The sequence below is a fragment of the Schistocerca serialis genome, chromosome 2, assembly GCF_023864345.2.
Source record: "Schistocerca serialis cubense isolate TAMUIC-IGC-003099 chromosome 2, iqSchSeri2.2, whole genome shotgun sequence".
NCBI lineage: Eukaryota > Metazoa > Arthropoda > Insecta > Orthoptera > Acrididae > Schistocerca > Schistocerca serialis.
Window position 1 is genome coordinate 435,936,949 of NC_064639.1, and position 15,732 is coordinate 435,952,680.

The 15,732-nt window shown below is 43.0% G+C and overlaps 1 protein-coding gene across 1 annotated transcript in view; it reads left to right on the top strand.

Moving 5' to 3' along the window:
* Positions 1 to 15,732, top strand: part of LOC126456042 (A-kinase anchor protein 9-like) — a 499,264-nt gene that overhangs the window by 370,467 nt on the left and 113,065 nt on the right. The window contains exon 33 of the mRNA XM_050091796.1: positions 12,393 to 12,585. Coding sequence (XP_049947753.1) covers positions 12,393 to 12,585 — 193 coding nt within the window. The remainder of the gene's footprint in view (positions 1 to 12,392; positions 12,586 to 15,732) is intronic.

Genomic DNA, 15,732 nt, shown 5'->3' on the forward strand with positions numbered 1-15,732 from the left:
TCATTGCTGCTAATACAGGAAGGCAATAAGTTGTTCATGTATGTTACGCTGTGCTTCATTGATCATTAGAACAGCAGTTTACCAAATACAACAGTGGCGTTGAAGTAGATTACTAGCTATGGGGTTTCTTTCTTCTTTATTTACACATTTCCAAATATGCAAGTTTTCATGTTCGACTTGTCTTGTTATGACCTTCAAGACCTCGTAGGGTTTGGTGCCATGACACAGGAAATCTAAAATAAATATTTAATACATCTCAGAATAATTCATTTGTAAAAGTTTGCCATCATGCAATTAATATTTATTTCCCTTCATACATACATAATAATCAATATCATGGTAAGTCATTAACTATTCCTTTGCCGGTAGTTACATACTTTTGATTTCTTTTATTTTCAACCATGTGCAGCTTAAACGTATTTGACTGCCTAACTTTTTTTCTTTTATGTGAGTTTTATAAAATTGCTGGCTTTTCATTTGTTGTGTCTTCTGAGAGTTATATGCTGATATCTTGATGTCTGTGTTTACATTCAGTTAGTCCACAGTCTTTCATGTTTGTCTGTCTGTGCCAGGTAATGTAAGTGTCCTGTAACCTTTACAGCTGATGGTTGTCCATATTCACAACCGCAAATACATTTCATGTATTTTATAATGGCTATAGTTGCTGCAGTACCTATTCTTTCTTACTTGCAAGCAGGTCTGAAGGAACATTGCATCGTAGTTCTAAACAACACTGGCACTGCAATATCTTATTTATCTGCCAACATTGGGCAGGTGACTTTCAGTTAAAAAGTTGTCCCGCTAATGGATCATGCTCGAATAGCCTAATGGCACATTCATGCATGTCCAAAGGAACATTGCATTGTAATTCTGAACAACACAGGCACTGCCATATCCTAAATATCTAATTGGTATGAAACATCGAAACTGGCACAAATCAGGGAGCTGTGTGGATCGAGATGTTTATGAGAGAGGTGACTTTTCATGCAAAGGGTGTGGTGGATCGCCGTCTGGTGGGGCGAGCTCAGGCGACTGAGTTGACCCCGATGGCAGCCCCATCTGGCCCCCACCTGTGACAAACGAGCTTTCCACTCATGACTACGACAAGGATGACCCTACCAAACTGATTCGTGCCCCCATGACCGAGTGTTCTTTCTTATGAACAAACTCGCATGTGGGGGTTCATACTCTGATGGTGATGATGATGAACCAGCCATTTCCGCCTTCTGCAACATCCAGAAGTTTGCTGTGCTACCAAGTACGGGGCAGCAAGAGTCAGGTGAGCCACCGAGAGTTTCACCGGTCACATTGCAAGAGTTTATCATCCTGGCAATGGCGGCCTGAGAGGGCTCACCCACCCAAGAGGGTGATGGTCCTCGGGCTGCCCCAAAGGCCCCATGCCAAAAGAAGAGCCCATAGCTGTGTTAATCAATGCCCCTTCCTGCGCTAGGTGAAACCTCGTGGTCTGGACAGGTGCAAAGACAGCTCAAGAGACCGCCGAGATGGACGCCATTGACCTGCTGGATGCAAATCTTGCAGAGGCAGTTGCTGAGGCCAATGGACGCGACACTGACTCTTGACGATGCCCGAGCACCCAGGAGCTGCCGGGTGATGACAAATGATGAATCTGACACCTACTCTCAGACTTCTGACTTTGTGAGGCCATACCATTAATGGTCTGGCTGCAGCCGTGGGGTCGTCGGTGTCTCCTTCTTTGTATGCCGACGACTTCTGCATCTCATTTAGCTCCACGACTACAGGAGTCGCCGAACGCAGGCTGCAAGTCGCCGTTCACAAGGCAGCATCATGGGCTCTGACTCATGGTTTTCAGTTCTCTGCAGCCAAGACTCGAGTTATGCACTTCTGCAGGCGTCGGACGGTCCACCCTCATCCTGAACTTTACCTCGACGGCCACCTGCTTGGAACGGTGGACACTTGCCGCTTCTTGGGACTCGTGTTTGATGCCCGGCTCACATGGGTTCCTCATATTACTCAGCTGAAGCAAAAATGCTGGCGGCACCTCAACGCCCTCCGCTGCCTTAGACACACGTCTTGGGGTGCAGATCGCTGCACGCTGCTGCGATTGTACAGAGCCCTTGTGCAGTCCCGGCTTGATTATGGGAACCTGGCCTATGGGTCTGCATCACCCTCAGTGTTGAAGTTGTTAGACCCCATACACCACTGTGGGGTTCGGCTTGCAACTGGCGCTTTCCGTACGAGCCCCGTGGATAGTCTACTGGTGGAGGCCGGGGTTCCCCCGCTGCGGATTCGCCGCCATCGACTGCTCGCCAACTATGCTGTCCACGTGCATTGCTCGCCTGGCCATCCCAATCATCGCCTGCTTTTCCCTGCCGTGGTCCTCCATCTGCCCGAATGGCGACCTAGGTCTGGGCTTTCCATAGCTGTCCGCGTCCAGTCCCTGCTGTCGAAACTGGGCTCATTCCCTCTTCTGCCTCCCTTCCGGGTCCGTGCACCTATGCCTCCCTGGTGTTTGCCCCGGCTGTCTGTCCGTCTGGACTTGGCACAGGGACCCAAGGACTCGGTTCTGCCTGTGGCCCTCCGTCGCCGTTTTCTTGCGCTCGTCGCCTCATTTCCGGGCTGTGAGCCTGTCTACACTGATGGTTCCCTGGTTGATGGTCGCACTGCCTACGCTTTTGCTCACGCTGCCCATGTTGAACAGCACTCCTTGCCGGCTGGCTGCAGTATTTTTACTGCCGAGCTGGTGGCCATATTGCGCGCTCTTGAGCATATGCATTCCTGCTCAGGTACGTCCATCGTCATCTTCAGTGACTCCCTGAGCAGCCTCCAGGCCATCGACCGCTGCTATCCCTCTTCTCCTCTGGTGTCCTCTATTCGGGAGTCTGTTTCCACCATTACCCGCTCTGGTCATTCGGTGGTCTTTGTTTGGACGCCAGGTCACGTTGGCATCCCGGGGAACGAACGTGTTGACAGGCTGGCCAAAGGGGCGATCAACGCCCCAGCTTTGGAGATCGGCCTTACGGCTCGCGATCAGCAGCTGGTGTTGCGCCGTAAGGTGCTTGCGATGTGGTCTGTTGAGTGGCGTGGCATGACAGCCCCGAATAAACTGCGGGCTGTCAAGGAGACAACCGATGTGTGGCGCTCCTCCCTGCGGCCTTCTCGCAGGGACTCTGTAATCTTGTGTCGGCTGTGCATCGGCCATACCTACCTGACGCACAGCCATCTTTTGCGTCAGGAGGATCCCCCCCTGTGTCAGTGTGGGTCCCGACTGACGGTCGCCCACATTTTATTGGAGTGTCCCCGACTGTGCACCCTCCGGCAGTCTTTTAATCTCCCGGGCACTTTGCCTTTGTTTTTATGTGACGATGCCTCCATGGCTGACAACGTTTTAAATTTTATCGATGGTAGTCCTTTTTATGGTTCCCTTTAGGGAGGTCCTGCTCCTTTCCCTTGGTGTGTCTCTTGTCCTCGAGTCTCTCATATTTGGTTGCAGATTTTAGTGTGTAGTTGGTTGGTTGACTCTTTCCCTTTTTTGTTGTCGTGGTCAGTCAACCAGTCTCCGGCCATCTTTTTTTTCTTCTGTTTCCTTTTGTCTGGTGTTCATCTGTCCTCTTCGTGTCTGTAGTGTTCGTTACCGCATTTGTGTTCTTTTAGGGCCCGGGGGGGAATCTCCTTCCCCTTGGGGTTTTACCTGCTTCGTGCATTTATGTCTCACCTGTTTTTGGAATGGGGGACTGATGACCTTAGCTGTTTAGTCCCCCTTAAGCATCCCAACAACCACCACCACCACTTTGCGAGGCCATAGGCCCCAGGGCCTCCCACACCACTGCCACAGCAGCTGGGAAGACTGCAGCGGGCTCTTCCCAGAGTACCAACAGATTGAAACCGCCAAAGATGCTCCCTCTTGGCAACCTGACAAAGGTGGCTTTGTTGCCCCAAGCAGGTGGCACACTGCCAAGGCTGCTGCACTGCACCAAATGAGGTCACTGCCGACCACTAATGCTTTTGCAGGTGCAAACTTCGACGAGACAGAGGACAGTGCCACCCCAGAAGAAACCTCTGCCCCCACCACCTATCATCTACAAAGAGTTTCAGCAGAAGCTTGACAGGGTGGCTACGTCCACTACTGTCAAAACTGCCGGCCATGACCTCTACAAGGTCACGGTAGCAAATAATGAAGACTATTGCGCAGTGATGGGTGCCATCTGCAAAGATGGCCTCCTGTGCTACATGCACCCATCTGAGCTACTCAAACTCTCGAAGGCTCTATTCTGCCACCTTCCACAGACCACCTAAGAGAGGAACTTGGGGACATGGACTTTGGCATCAGGTCTACCAACCTGGTGAAGTCCTCCTGCACACACCATGATGTGCCGCTGTACTGGGTTGTCCTCGTCGACAACCTGGTCTTCCCCATTGCAGCCAGTCCAATGTGCTCGACATCGCCTTTCTCAAGGGTGTTGGGCACTTCACATCGGCCACAGTCCGATGCACCCTGTCGTCTGACCACCTCATGGTGGTCTACGACATGAACATTATTGGCGCTTCCATGCCAACTGACCGCCGTAGTTTCCGTGGCATTGACGAGGAACACTTAAACACTTACACGCTGAACTAATAGACAGTGTAGATGGCGCACCCGATCCTGTCGTGGAAGGGGTCAATGAGGCATTGAACTTCTTAACATGGCACACAATCGGCACAGCAGAGGTGGCCACTCCCAGGCAGCCGCAAAGACCATGAGAGATGCCACGCCAACTTCCGCCGCACATCCTAGAGGCAATCACAAACAAGAATCGCCTCTTCACGTGGCTACCTGAGATGAAGTGCCACCTCAACAGGGCGTGGTGCGAGATTCGGGCCACCATAGATGACCACAGAAATCGGGACTGAGTGGGCCTTGTAGCCACCCTAAAGATGATGGATTTAAGTTCCTGCAGATGGCCAAGCACTTCCTTCATTGTCACCAACAAGTTCCACCCCCACCCCCACCCCCAACTGGATTTTGACATTGTCTGTGAGCCTGATGCTAAGTAGTAGTAGTTGTATCTCCCGCAGTACCGATGTCAACAAAAAGTTTCCCTACAGCCAGAGAAGCTTACAGAGGACAACTCTAACCGCTAGGCCCCACACCCAACAATTAGGTCAATGAAGGAAGAGCAGCTCGGCTGCTTACCCTGCCTACACACCTGGCTTATGAAGCCAAGTTTTGAGCGAGTGAGCGGGAAGCTGCTGTTACATTGAACAAAGAGGTATATTGTTGCACTAATGCTCCATTTGTCACATGACAATGTTACGAACACTTTGATGTTTTCAAAAGTGGTAACATTTTTACCGACAAACATAGGTACACAGAAGGTATCTGTGAAGAAACTTTGTATAACAGAAGAAATACTTCACCTGATTGACAAAATTCAAGAGTGGTAACATTAAGACTGCAGTGAATATTCCACTGTTAAACAGAATACACAGAAGGCCTCTCTGAGGGAGAATTCTTGTCTAATGATGTGATAGAAGAAATTGGAGTCGATATAGAAGACACAGGGGATCCAGTATTAGAACTAGAATTTAAAGAGCTCTGGAAGACTTGAGATAAAATAAGGCAGAAGGGACAGATAACATATCATCAGAATTTCTGGAACCATTGGGGGAAGTGACAACAAAACAACTATCCACGTTTGTGTCTGGATAGCATGAGACAGACTTTTGGAAAAGTATCATCCACACAATTCTGAATGTATCAAGAGCCAAGAAGTGTGAGAATTATCACACATTCAGCTTAGCTGCTGACGAGAACAACATAAAGAAGAATGGGGGAAAAATGAGGAACTGGTAGACATCAATGAATTTAGTTTTAAGAAAGGTGAAAGCACTAGAGAGGCCGTTCTAACATTGCACTTGACAGTGGAAGCAATACTGAAGAAAAGTCAAGACATACTCATAAGACTTGTCCACCTAGAAAAAGTATTCAGTAATGGCAAATAGTGCAAGATTTTCGAAATTCTGAGAAAAACATGAGTAAGGTGTAGGGAAAGACTGGTATTATACAATATGCACAAGCACCAAGACGTAACAATAAGATTGGAAGATCAAGAACAAAGTGCTCGAATGAAAAAAGGTGTGAGGCATGGATGCAGTTTTTCACCCCTGCTCTTCAATGTATATATCGAAAAAGCAATGACAGAAATAAAAGGAAGGATCAAAATTGTATTAAAATTCAGAGTGAAAGGATATCAATGATAAGATTTGCTGATGACTTTGCTATCCTCAGTGAAAAGTGGAGAAAAATTATAGGTCTGTTGAGCGGAATGAACAGTCAGTATAGAATATGGATTGAGAATAAACTTAAAAAAGAACTAAAGTGGTGGGAAGAACCAGCAATGAGAACAGCGAGAAGCTATAACATTGTAATTGGTGATCTCGAAGTAGATGAAGTTAAGGTATTCTGCTACCTTGTAAAGGAATTCTGCTACCTTGGAAGCAAAACAACCCATGACGTATGAAACAAGGAGGACATAAAAAGTAGACTAGCATGGGCAAAGAGGGTATTCCTTGCCAAGAGAGGTCAACTGGCATCAAATTCAGACCTTAATTTGAAGAATAAATTTCTGAGAATATACATTTGGAGTACAGCATTGTTTGGTAATGGGACCATAGACAGGGGGAAACTGGGATAGAAGAAGAACTAAGAGTTTGAAATGGGGTGCTACAGAAGAATATTAAAGATTAGGTAGACTGATAAGATAAGGAGTGAGGAGATCATGTGCAGAATTGCTGAAGAAATGAATATTTGGTAAGCACTAGCAAGAAGAAGGGGCAGGATAATAGGAAATATGTTAAGGAATTAGGAACAACCTCCACTGTACTAGAGGGTGTGTAGTGGGTAAAAGTTATAGAGGAACACAGAGATTGGAATACATCCAGCAAATAATTGAAGATGTAGAGTGCAAGTACTATTCTGATGTAAAGAGGCTGGTGGAGAAAGGGAATTTGTGACAGGTCCCATGAAACCAGCCAGAAGACTGTGGATCATGAAGTAGATGCAGTTAAGAAAATCTGTTGTCTAGGCAGCAAAATAACCCATGATGAATGAAGTAAGGAGGACATAAAAAGCACACTAGCACTAGCAAAAAGGGCATTCTTGGCCAAGACAAGTCTACTAGTATCAAACATAGACCTTAATCTGAGGAAGAGATTTCTGAGAATGTACGTATGGAACACAGAATTGTATGGTAGTGAAACATGGACTGTGGGATAACTGGATCAGGAGAGAATCAAAGCATTTGCGAAGTGGTGGTATAGACGAACGTTGAAAATTAGGTGGTCTGATAAGATAAGGAATGAGGAGCTTCTCCACAAAATTGGTGATGAAAGAAATATATGCAAAAGACTGACAAGGAGAAGGGGCAGAATGATAGGACACCTGTGAAGGCATCAGGAAATAACTTCCATGGTACTATACGGAATTGTAGAGGGTAAAAATTGTAGGGGAAGACAGAGATTGGAATATATCCAGCAAATAATTGAGGACGTAGGCTGTAAGTGCTATTCTGAGGTGAAGAGGTTGGCACAGGATAGGAATTCGTGGTGGGCCGCGTCAAACCAGTCAGAAGACTGATGACTCAAAAAGGTAAGGAATGCAGTATTGCAAAGGTGCCAAATTCCTTGTCCAGCAGCAAATATCTCTGAATGGTAGTGGGAAGGATAGCTATGCAACCTATCAGTTGAAGAATGAAGGGCTTCAGAGCACGCGTATAGGCACACTATTTTCAGCCAATCCAATGCCCTCTTTTGCAAGCCGAAATAAGCATGTGCACTGGAATATGACCATTCTCAGCATTGTCATCCAAAAACTTAAGTTGCAACTAAAGAATCATCCCTTGAATGATTAATATTTTCCCTTTGTAGTCACTGTGACTTTAATATTGCCAGCAATGAATCCATGCTGTGCTAAGTGGGAAACGTGTATCTCTGTTCACAAGGTATATAGAACTGTGAATTTCCACCACGTTGTTGATTACAATGTTCCATATCAAAGATTTCAACAAGAGAATTTTGGCACTTTTGTAGTCCATATTGTGTGTCATACTGAGACAATGCTTGGCCACTTCAGATTTCTCTTAATGGTCCAGATGTGCATGTTGATTTAGACCCATATATCTTTCATGGTACAGCATGTTTGTTCTGTTAAAACTTCCCACATTTACAAGGAATCTTACTAACACTAGACCTTCTAAAACCAAGATTGTACTTCACTGAGTGTAGAAGAATTCAGTGAGTTCATTGGCAAATGGAAGAAACATTTAAACTTGTCTTCCTATTTTCGAAGAAGCACCATAAACGTACAGCGAGATAGCCATTCCTCTTTGCTTTTCATTTTCTTTTAGCTTCTCACTTTGTCTGACAGGCACCTTATGTAAAGTATAGTGAATCTTCGATTCAGAATATCCATTTTGACAGAATGAAGTACAGAAGTGGTGTAGCTCAATGGATAAGGGTGTCAAAGGATGGTGACAGCTATTTACCTGTAAGTACAAGTCTGTGTGTGTGAGCTTACAATAGATAGCGTGACCCAAGTTGCCATCACCTTTTCTCTGCACCAGCACATCCAGGAACAGAAGTTCATTGCTCAGCTCCATCTCCATTGTAAACTTAATAGAATGAAAATAATTTAGATGTTGTAGAAATACATCCAGCTATGCAGAAGAAGAAGAAGCAGCTGTATGAATATCAAAGAGTCCAGGTGGAAACCATTACTAATCAAAGAAGGAAAATTGAAATGTGAAGGAGTATACAGAGGGGCTATGCAGGGGAAACAGACTTGAAGGCAGCATTATAGAAAGGGAAGATGACATAGATGGAGAAGAGTTGAGAGATATGATACTAGAGAAGAATTTGACAGAGCACTAAGACCTTAGTCAGAAAGAGCCCCTGGAGGAGACGACATTCCTTTGGAACTATTGATGCCTTAGGGAGAGCCAGCCATTACAGAACACATGGTGTGCAAGATGATGGGCAAAATAATCTCAGACTTCAAAAAAAATTTAATAATTCCAATTCCAAAGAAATCAGATGCTGACACATGTGGATATTACTGAACTATCAGTTTAACAAGCCATGATTGCAATATACCAACATGGATTATTTACAGAAGAATAGAAGAACTGGTAGAAGCTGATCTTACAGGAAGATCAGTTTGGTTTCTGGAGAAATGTTGGAACGTATGAGGCAATACTTGACCCTGTGACTTATCTTAGAAGATAGGTTAAGGAAAAGCAAACGTGTGTTTTTAGCATTTGTAGACTTAGAAAAAACTTTTGACAATGTTGACTGGAATACACTCTTTGAAATTCTAAAGGTAGCAGGGGTAAAATGATATATTGTGGGGATTTCATGACAAAAAGTATTTTTTTATTCATATATTCTTTTGCTCTATTCATCACAATTCTTATCTGCACCATGTTTTAATTTCCACTTACTGTTATGATATTTTCTTCCTATTGTTCTATAACATTTTTACTTTTACAGTACAGTGCTACCCCCAACCCCCATACAGTACACTTGCACACATGCAAAGCAGAAAGTAGAAAGATAAAAAGCGGTTTCTGTCCTGCTGTAAACAGCTCTGTTGCCTCACAGCATGACAGCAGATATCAAAGTATGTCAATATTTGATCAGCTAAACTGCTTAAAATAATTTTTGTGTCACCTGCGTATTTGTGAATGTATATGGGCTTAGATTGAAGGGGAGCAGAGAATGAAAGATTGAGACTTACTAAACTAAAAAAATAACTGTACTGTGAATTAAAAAGAAAAACTAGCATAATTTAAAGACAATTTGCTCAAAAATATACATCTTTGCATATCTGTGATATCAAAATTCACTGTTGGGTACCATTCAATACAATTTGGTGTCACCCCTTGCATGCTTGTATCTTCCTTGGCATTCTTTCTGCAGTGTGATAAAGACATTGCTACTCAAGCCTGTCCCACTTTCCAGGGAGCTCTCCTGACCTCCAACATGTGAGGTTTGTTGCTGCAATAACTCACTGCAAGTTTCATCTCAATCGTGATAAATTGGGTTCATGTCAACAGGTACTGCAGGTCATTCTGCTCGGTTGATTTCTCCCTTCTGGAAGAGGTTGTAGTTTCACATCTTGAGATACAAACCCTTTTCGGAAATGTTGGAGTGTGAAATAGGTTTGTAGGATGCTGTCTCAATACAGTGCAGCCATCAAATTGCCCTCAATAGTGTTGAGAGACATACATCATCTATGCATAGTACTAGCCTAAAACAGGACTGGCCAACCTCTCTACTGAACCTGTGGAACAGCAGGCCTGAGACATGATTGGTACCTAGTCCCTATCTCCAGACTCTTCTACAAAGATTATCAAGTCGTAAAAAAAGATTGCACTTGTCACTGAAGAGATCCCAATACCTTTGATCCAGATTTCATTCCAGGCATTCCTTTGTCCATCTTCTTCATAGACCATGGTGCTGGGACGTTCATACTGTTGTTCTTAAATTACACTTAGAGGTCATATTTATTGTGTGTAGTTGGTTGTCTACTGTCAGTCATCACAGCCCTCCCAGTTGCCTCCAAAAAGGCAGCACATACCTCTGTTGCATTTCCCTTGTGTGCTTATAAGCCATTAATAGTAGGTAATGGTCATCAGCTGGTGTTGTTGGCCATTGGTGATAACTATGAGGCAGCTGTTCAGTGTTTTGTGTCTCATGATACAGACTGAATGGTTAAATGATATCAGTGCGGTGCAAGCCAGTTTGGTGGGCAACTTCAGTGCGGCAGTCTTCTAGCCATAAAATGACAATGTATGCAAAGTATAAGCTTGAAAGGACTGTTTGTGGAATGTTAGCAGACTGGACAGTGGTGCAAGCTGCATTGTCAGTCTACATTTTATATCCCCTCTACTTCAACCATCATCAGTTATGACCCGCACTGAGAATGCAGCTCTTTCTCAGGAGGGCTGCCAGTGAAGCGCGACACAAGTTCGAGTGTCAGTGCCTTCACAACATTGTAGGGAGAATGCTGAGGAAGGTCCAAGCATGCTAGGAATGGCACCAAATTCCATTGAAAGTTTTACCTTTACTGCTGTTTCATGGATATGTATGTAGTGATTTCCTGTGGTCAAAAGAATATCCAGAAAGAGGATTCTGTGGTGGGGGGTTGCGTAAATCATGGGGTGATGCAAATGTTTTATTGGTCAATTTATATACATTTCCATCTGCTTAGTTGTTTATGACTGGTAGAAGCCGACCTCAGGGAAGATCAGTTTGGATTCCGTAGAAATGTCGAAACACGTGAGGCGATACTGACCCTATGACTTATCTTAGAAGAAAGATTAAGGAAAGGCAAATCTACGTTTCTAGCATTTGTAGACTTAGAGAAAGCTTTTGACAATGTTGACTGGAATACTCTCTTTCAAATTCTGAAGGTGGCCGGGGTAAAATACAGGGAGCGAAAGGCTATTTACAATTTGTACAGAAACCAGATGGCAGTTATAAGAGTCGAGGGACATGGAAGGGAAGCAGTGGTTGGGAAGGGAGTGAGACAGGGTTGTAGCCTCTCCCCTGCCATTATTCAATCTGTGTATAGAGCAAGCAGTAAAGGAAATGAAAGAAAAGTTCGGAGTAGGTATTAAAATCCATGGAGAAGAAATAAAAACTTTGAAGTTCGCTGATGACATTGTAATTCTGTCATAGACAGTAAAGGACTTGGAAGAGCAGTTGAACAGAATGGACAGTGTCTTGAAAGGAGGATATAAGATGAACATCAACAAAAGCAAAACGAGGATAATGGAATGTAGTCTAATTAAGTCGGGTGATGCTGAGGGAATTAGATTAGGAAATGAGACACTTAAAGCAGTAAAGGAGTTTTGCTATTTGGGGAGCAAAATAACTGATGATGGTCGAAGTAGAGAGGATATAAAAGGTAGACTGGCAATGGCAAGGAAAGCTTTTCTGAAGACGAGAAATTTGTTAACATCGAGTATAGATTTAAGTGTCAGGAAGTCATTTCTGAAAGTGTTTGTATGGAGTGTAGCCATGTATGGAAGTGAAACATGGACAATAAATAGTTTGGACAAGAAGAGAATAGAAGCTTTCGTAATGTGGTGCTACAGAAGAGTGCTGAAGATTAGATGCGTAGATCACATAACTAATGAGGAGGTATTGAATAGAACTGGGGAGAAGAGGAGTTTGTGGCACAACTTGACTAGAAGAAGGGATTGGTTGGTAGGACATGTTCTGGGGCATCAAGAGATCACCAATTTAGTACTGGAGGGCAACAATTGTAGAGGGAAACGAAGAGATGAATACACTAAGTAGATTCAGAAGGATGTAGGCTGCAGTAGGTACTGGGATTTATTTCTAATAAACCATCCATTTCTTCACAGGGAACAGATTGAGTCTTTGAGATGTGACACTCCAGATGAAGCAACTGGCAGTGATGTTCCTCTCATATTACCTTTAGATGATCTTAACAGACTACAGGAAAAAATGCATCGACACTCGAAGGCTGATGAAGTGGCTCTGAAAAGAATCCATGATTTGGAAATGCAGCTTCAGACAGTGAGAAGAAATGGAGAGGTAAGACCAAAAAAAACGTTACTTTAATCTTTGTACATTCCTGAAATTGTCAGCAATGTATTATAGTAACATGTTACAAATATGAATTGGGGCATTATCACTTAACTATCATTAGCATTACCAGCAGCTTCTTATATGTGCATGAAAGGTTATTTTTTGCAGGTAGCAACTAATATTCTTTTGTCTTGACTAATTATTATGCAAATAAAGTTTGACTAAAACCTTTCCTGTTAGTTTTGTTTAGTGCTAACTTAGTAAATTACAAAAGGTCATATGTTTACAATACTGTGACACATGCAAAAAAGGTATTAGAGGTACTTAACTGTATTTTGATGTCCAGCTAGACAGTTTCATTGAGTGGCTAATACTGCACTAGAAACAAACTTAGACAAGTGCAAGGACTAGTAACCTATTTAATGTGGTATCAAATTAGCAAACAATAATTTTTTGCATCTCACAGCTTGGAGTGTTACTTGGTGTGGCTTTGATTATATGATATGTTCAATCCATACACGTTCTGTCACCTGCTAGTGTGTATGTGCCAATACCTTGTTAATAATCTGCACCACCATTCTTGAAGTTAATTGCTTGAGTGGGCCTGCTATGCAGTGCCACTACACTGTGCCATGTAGCTCTTCACTTTTTGCATTTGGGGGTGGGTGCTGAAAGAGAGCTCTGATCTGTGCAAACTACTAAATGATGTAAACTGTTTTGTGCAAATTCCTCCGTATTGTAATTACAATGTCTTCTCTGTGCAATTACATTTACAGTTGCAGATGATGTAGAGCACTAATATATTGTAACTCACCATAGATCATAACATGTATCAATACCCATTTGTATTGTGATACATGTGAAGTTTTGAAAATTCACGAGTGCTGCTATAAACTAATATTCTTATCATCAGTTGTGCTCTTTTTAAAATTTTTAATGACAGTAGGCCTATCTTCATTCAAAACAATCTTTCTGTAATTTCATTGTATAATTATATGAGAAATAGTTTCAGAATTTTCGGACACTTACAAAACTATATTCTCCTAAGTTAGTGATACGAGTGTTTTGGATATGTTAATTTAATTCGTGGTTCACAGTTCAGCCAAAGTACACATCACCCCTGAATTTCATTGTAAATCAATGCAAATAAACATATGTTTTTGAGAAATTTCAGAAGCTACCATTGTCGTTCGTATAATCTATGAGCAATTTTTAACAAATTGGGGTTTGTAACTTAGTTACTGTAGCAGATTTTGCAACTAACATTTTGTGTTATATTTAGTTTTCCCTCAAGAGGAGTAGCCCCATATATTACATGCATTTATCACAAATTAACTACGTTTTTGAGTTTGCTAACAACTATAATTAACATCAAAACGATTTAGGAAAATAATAATTTTTACCATGGGTTTTTGTGTTACCTTAATATAAATCTTGTTTTGTGTATCTGCATCAGATCCTATATGGAATTAGCAGCATTTTAGCTCTACGGATTGAAAGATAATCGGCAGGTTTAATTTAAAGTCCTTTGTTCACTGGGAATTAGCAGCATTTTAGCTGTACGGATTGAAAGATAATCGGCAGGTTTAATTTAAAGTCCTTTGTTCACTGCCTTGTAATACTTTGGACCTGCCAAAATGTAGCACAACTGTGAATGCTAAATCTTAAACCTGGGGTGAGTTGCGTTGACATTTGTAAGCAGCTCAAAATCACTTTGGCTACTGTCAAACGATTGACAGGTGCTGTGAATACGTGTGTTGGAAGACCTGTGGATCCTGTCTCCTCTGCAGAAACTACAGGATCTGTCATTACACGTCCACTCGACTGTGAGTGGCATGTGAATGGTAGATCTAGGCGTCCTGTACAGGGTGAACAGGGACCAGGGTGTTGTACTGATCCCCTAACCAACAAGTTTGATGAGGTGCTGTATTTCACTGAAATTGGAACTGACCCAGTGGGACTCACTCCACGTGTTGTGGGGAAACCTGTTTTGACCAATGTCAAGAGGAGGCAAACACAAAAGGGTAGGGAGAGTCTGTTAATCATCGGCAGTTCAAACATGCGGCGAATTATGGTGTGTCTTAGGGAAATGGCTGCCAAAGCATTCAACATGTTGAAGAGGCTATTCCAGCAGCCATAGAGGGAACAGGGTACAACCAACTGCAGATTGTGGCACACATTGGAACAAATGATGCCTGTCGTCTGGGCTCCAAGTTCATTCTTGCATCATTCTAGCGACTGACAGGGTCATTGCAGCGACTGCAGAGAAGGTTGAGATCAACCCTGTGCATGGAGTTTCAACAAAGCTCAAAATTTGCAGCATTGTCCCCAGAACTGTGCACTGAACATCGGAGCCTGCTACTGAGGCAGCTGACTGTGTGTGGGGCAAATTCTCCATCCAATCCAGATAATTACAGCTTTAGGAAACCCAGAAAGATCAGTGTAAGATTGAAAGAAATGCCTTCCACAAGTGAGAGTATTAAAATCCTAATGGTAAACTGCCAAAGCATTCACAACAAAGTGCCAGTGTTTGAAGTGCTCATGAAAAGCTGTGAAACTCACATAATATTAGCTTCAAAAAGCTGTTTGAAACCTGAAATTGATAGCAGTGAGATTTTTGGGGAAAGGTGTATATTGAAAGGATAGGCAAATAGGAAATGGAGGTGGTATACTTGTTGCAGTAGACAGGAAACTAAAATCCACCGAAATAGAAATTGAAGCTGCACGTGAGATTGTTTGGGCAGCACTCAGTACCAGGGTTGGGCATAAAATGATAATTGGATTTTTCTATCACCCACCAGACTCACCTCCTGGTGTGACCGAAAACTTTACAGAAAAACTCAGTTCACTTGTATGTAAGTTCCCCAATCATACTGTAATCACTGGGGGAGACTTCAAATATCCAACAACCAATTGATAAAATTAAAGTTTTATTAGTTGTGGGCGAGATAAAATATCCTGTGAAACATTGCTAAATACCTTCCCTGAAAACTACCTAGAACAGATAGTTAGGAGCCCCACGTATGATGGAAATATATTGGATCTAATGGCAACAAATAGACCTGATCTGTCTGAGGATGTTCACATCGAAACTGGTATCAGTGACTTGATGCAGTTGTGGCAACAATGATTACCAAAGTACAAAGGACAACT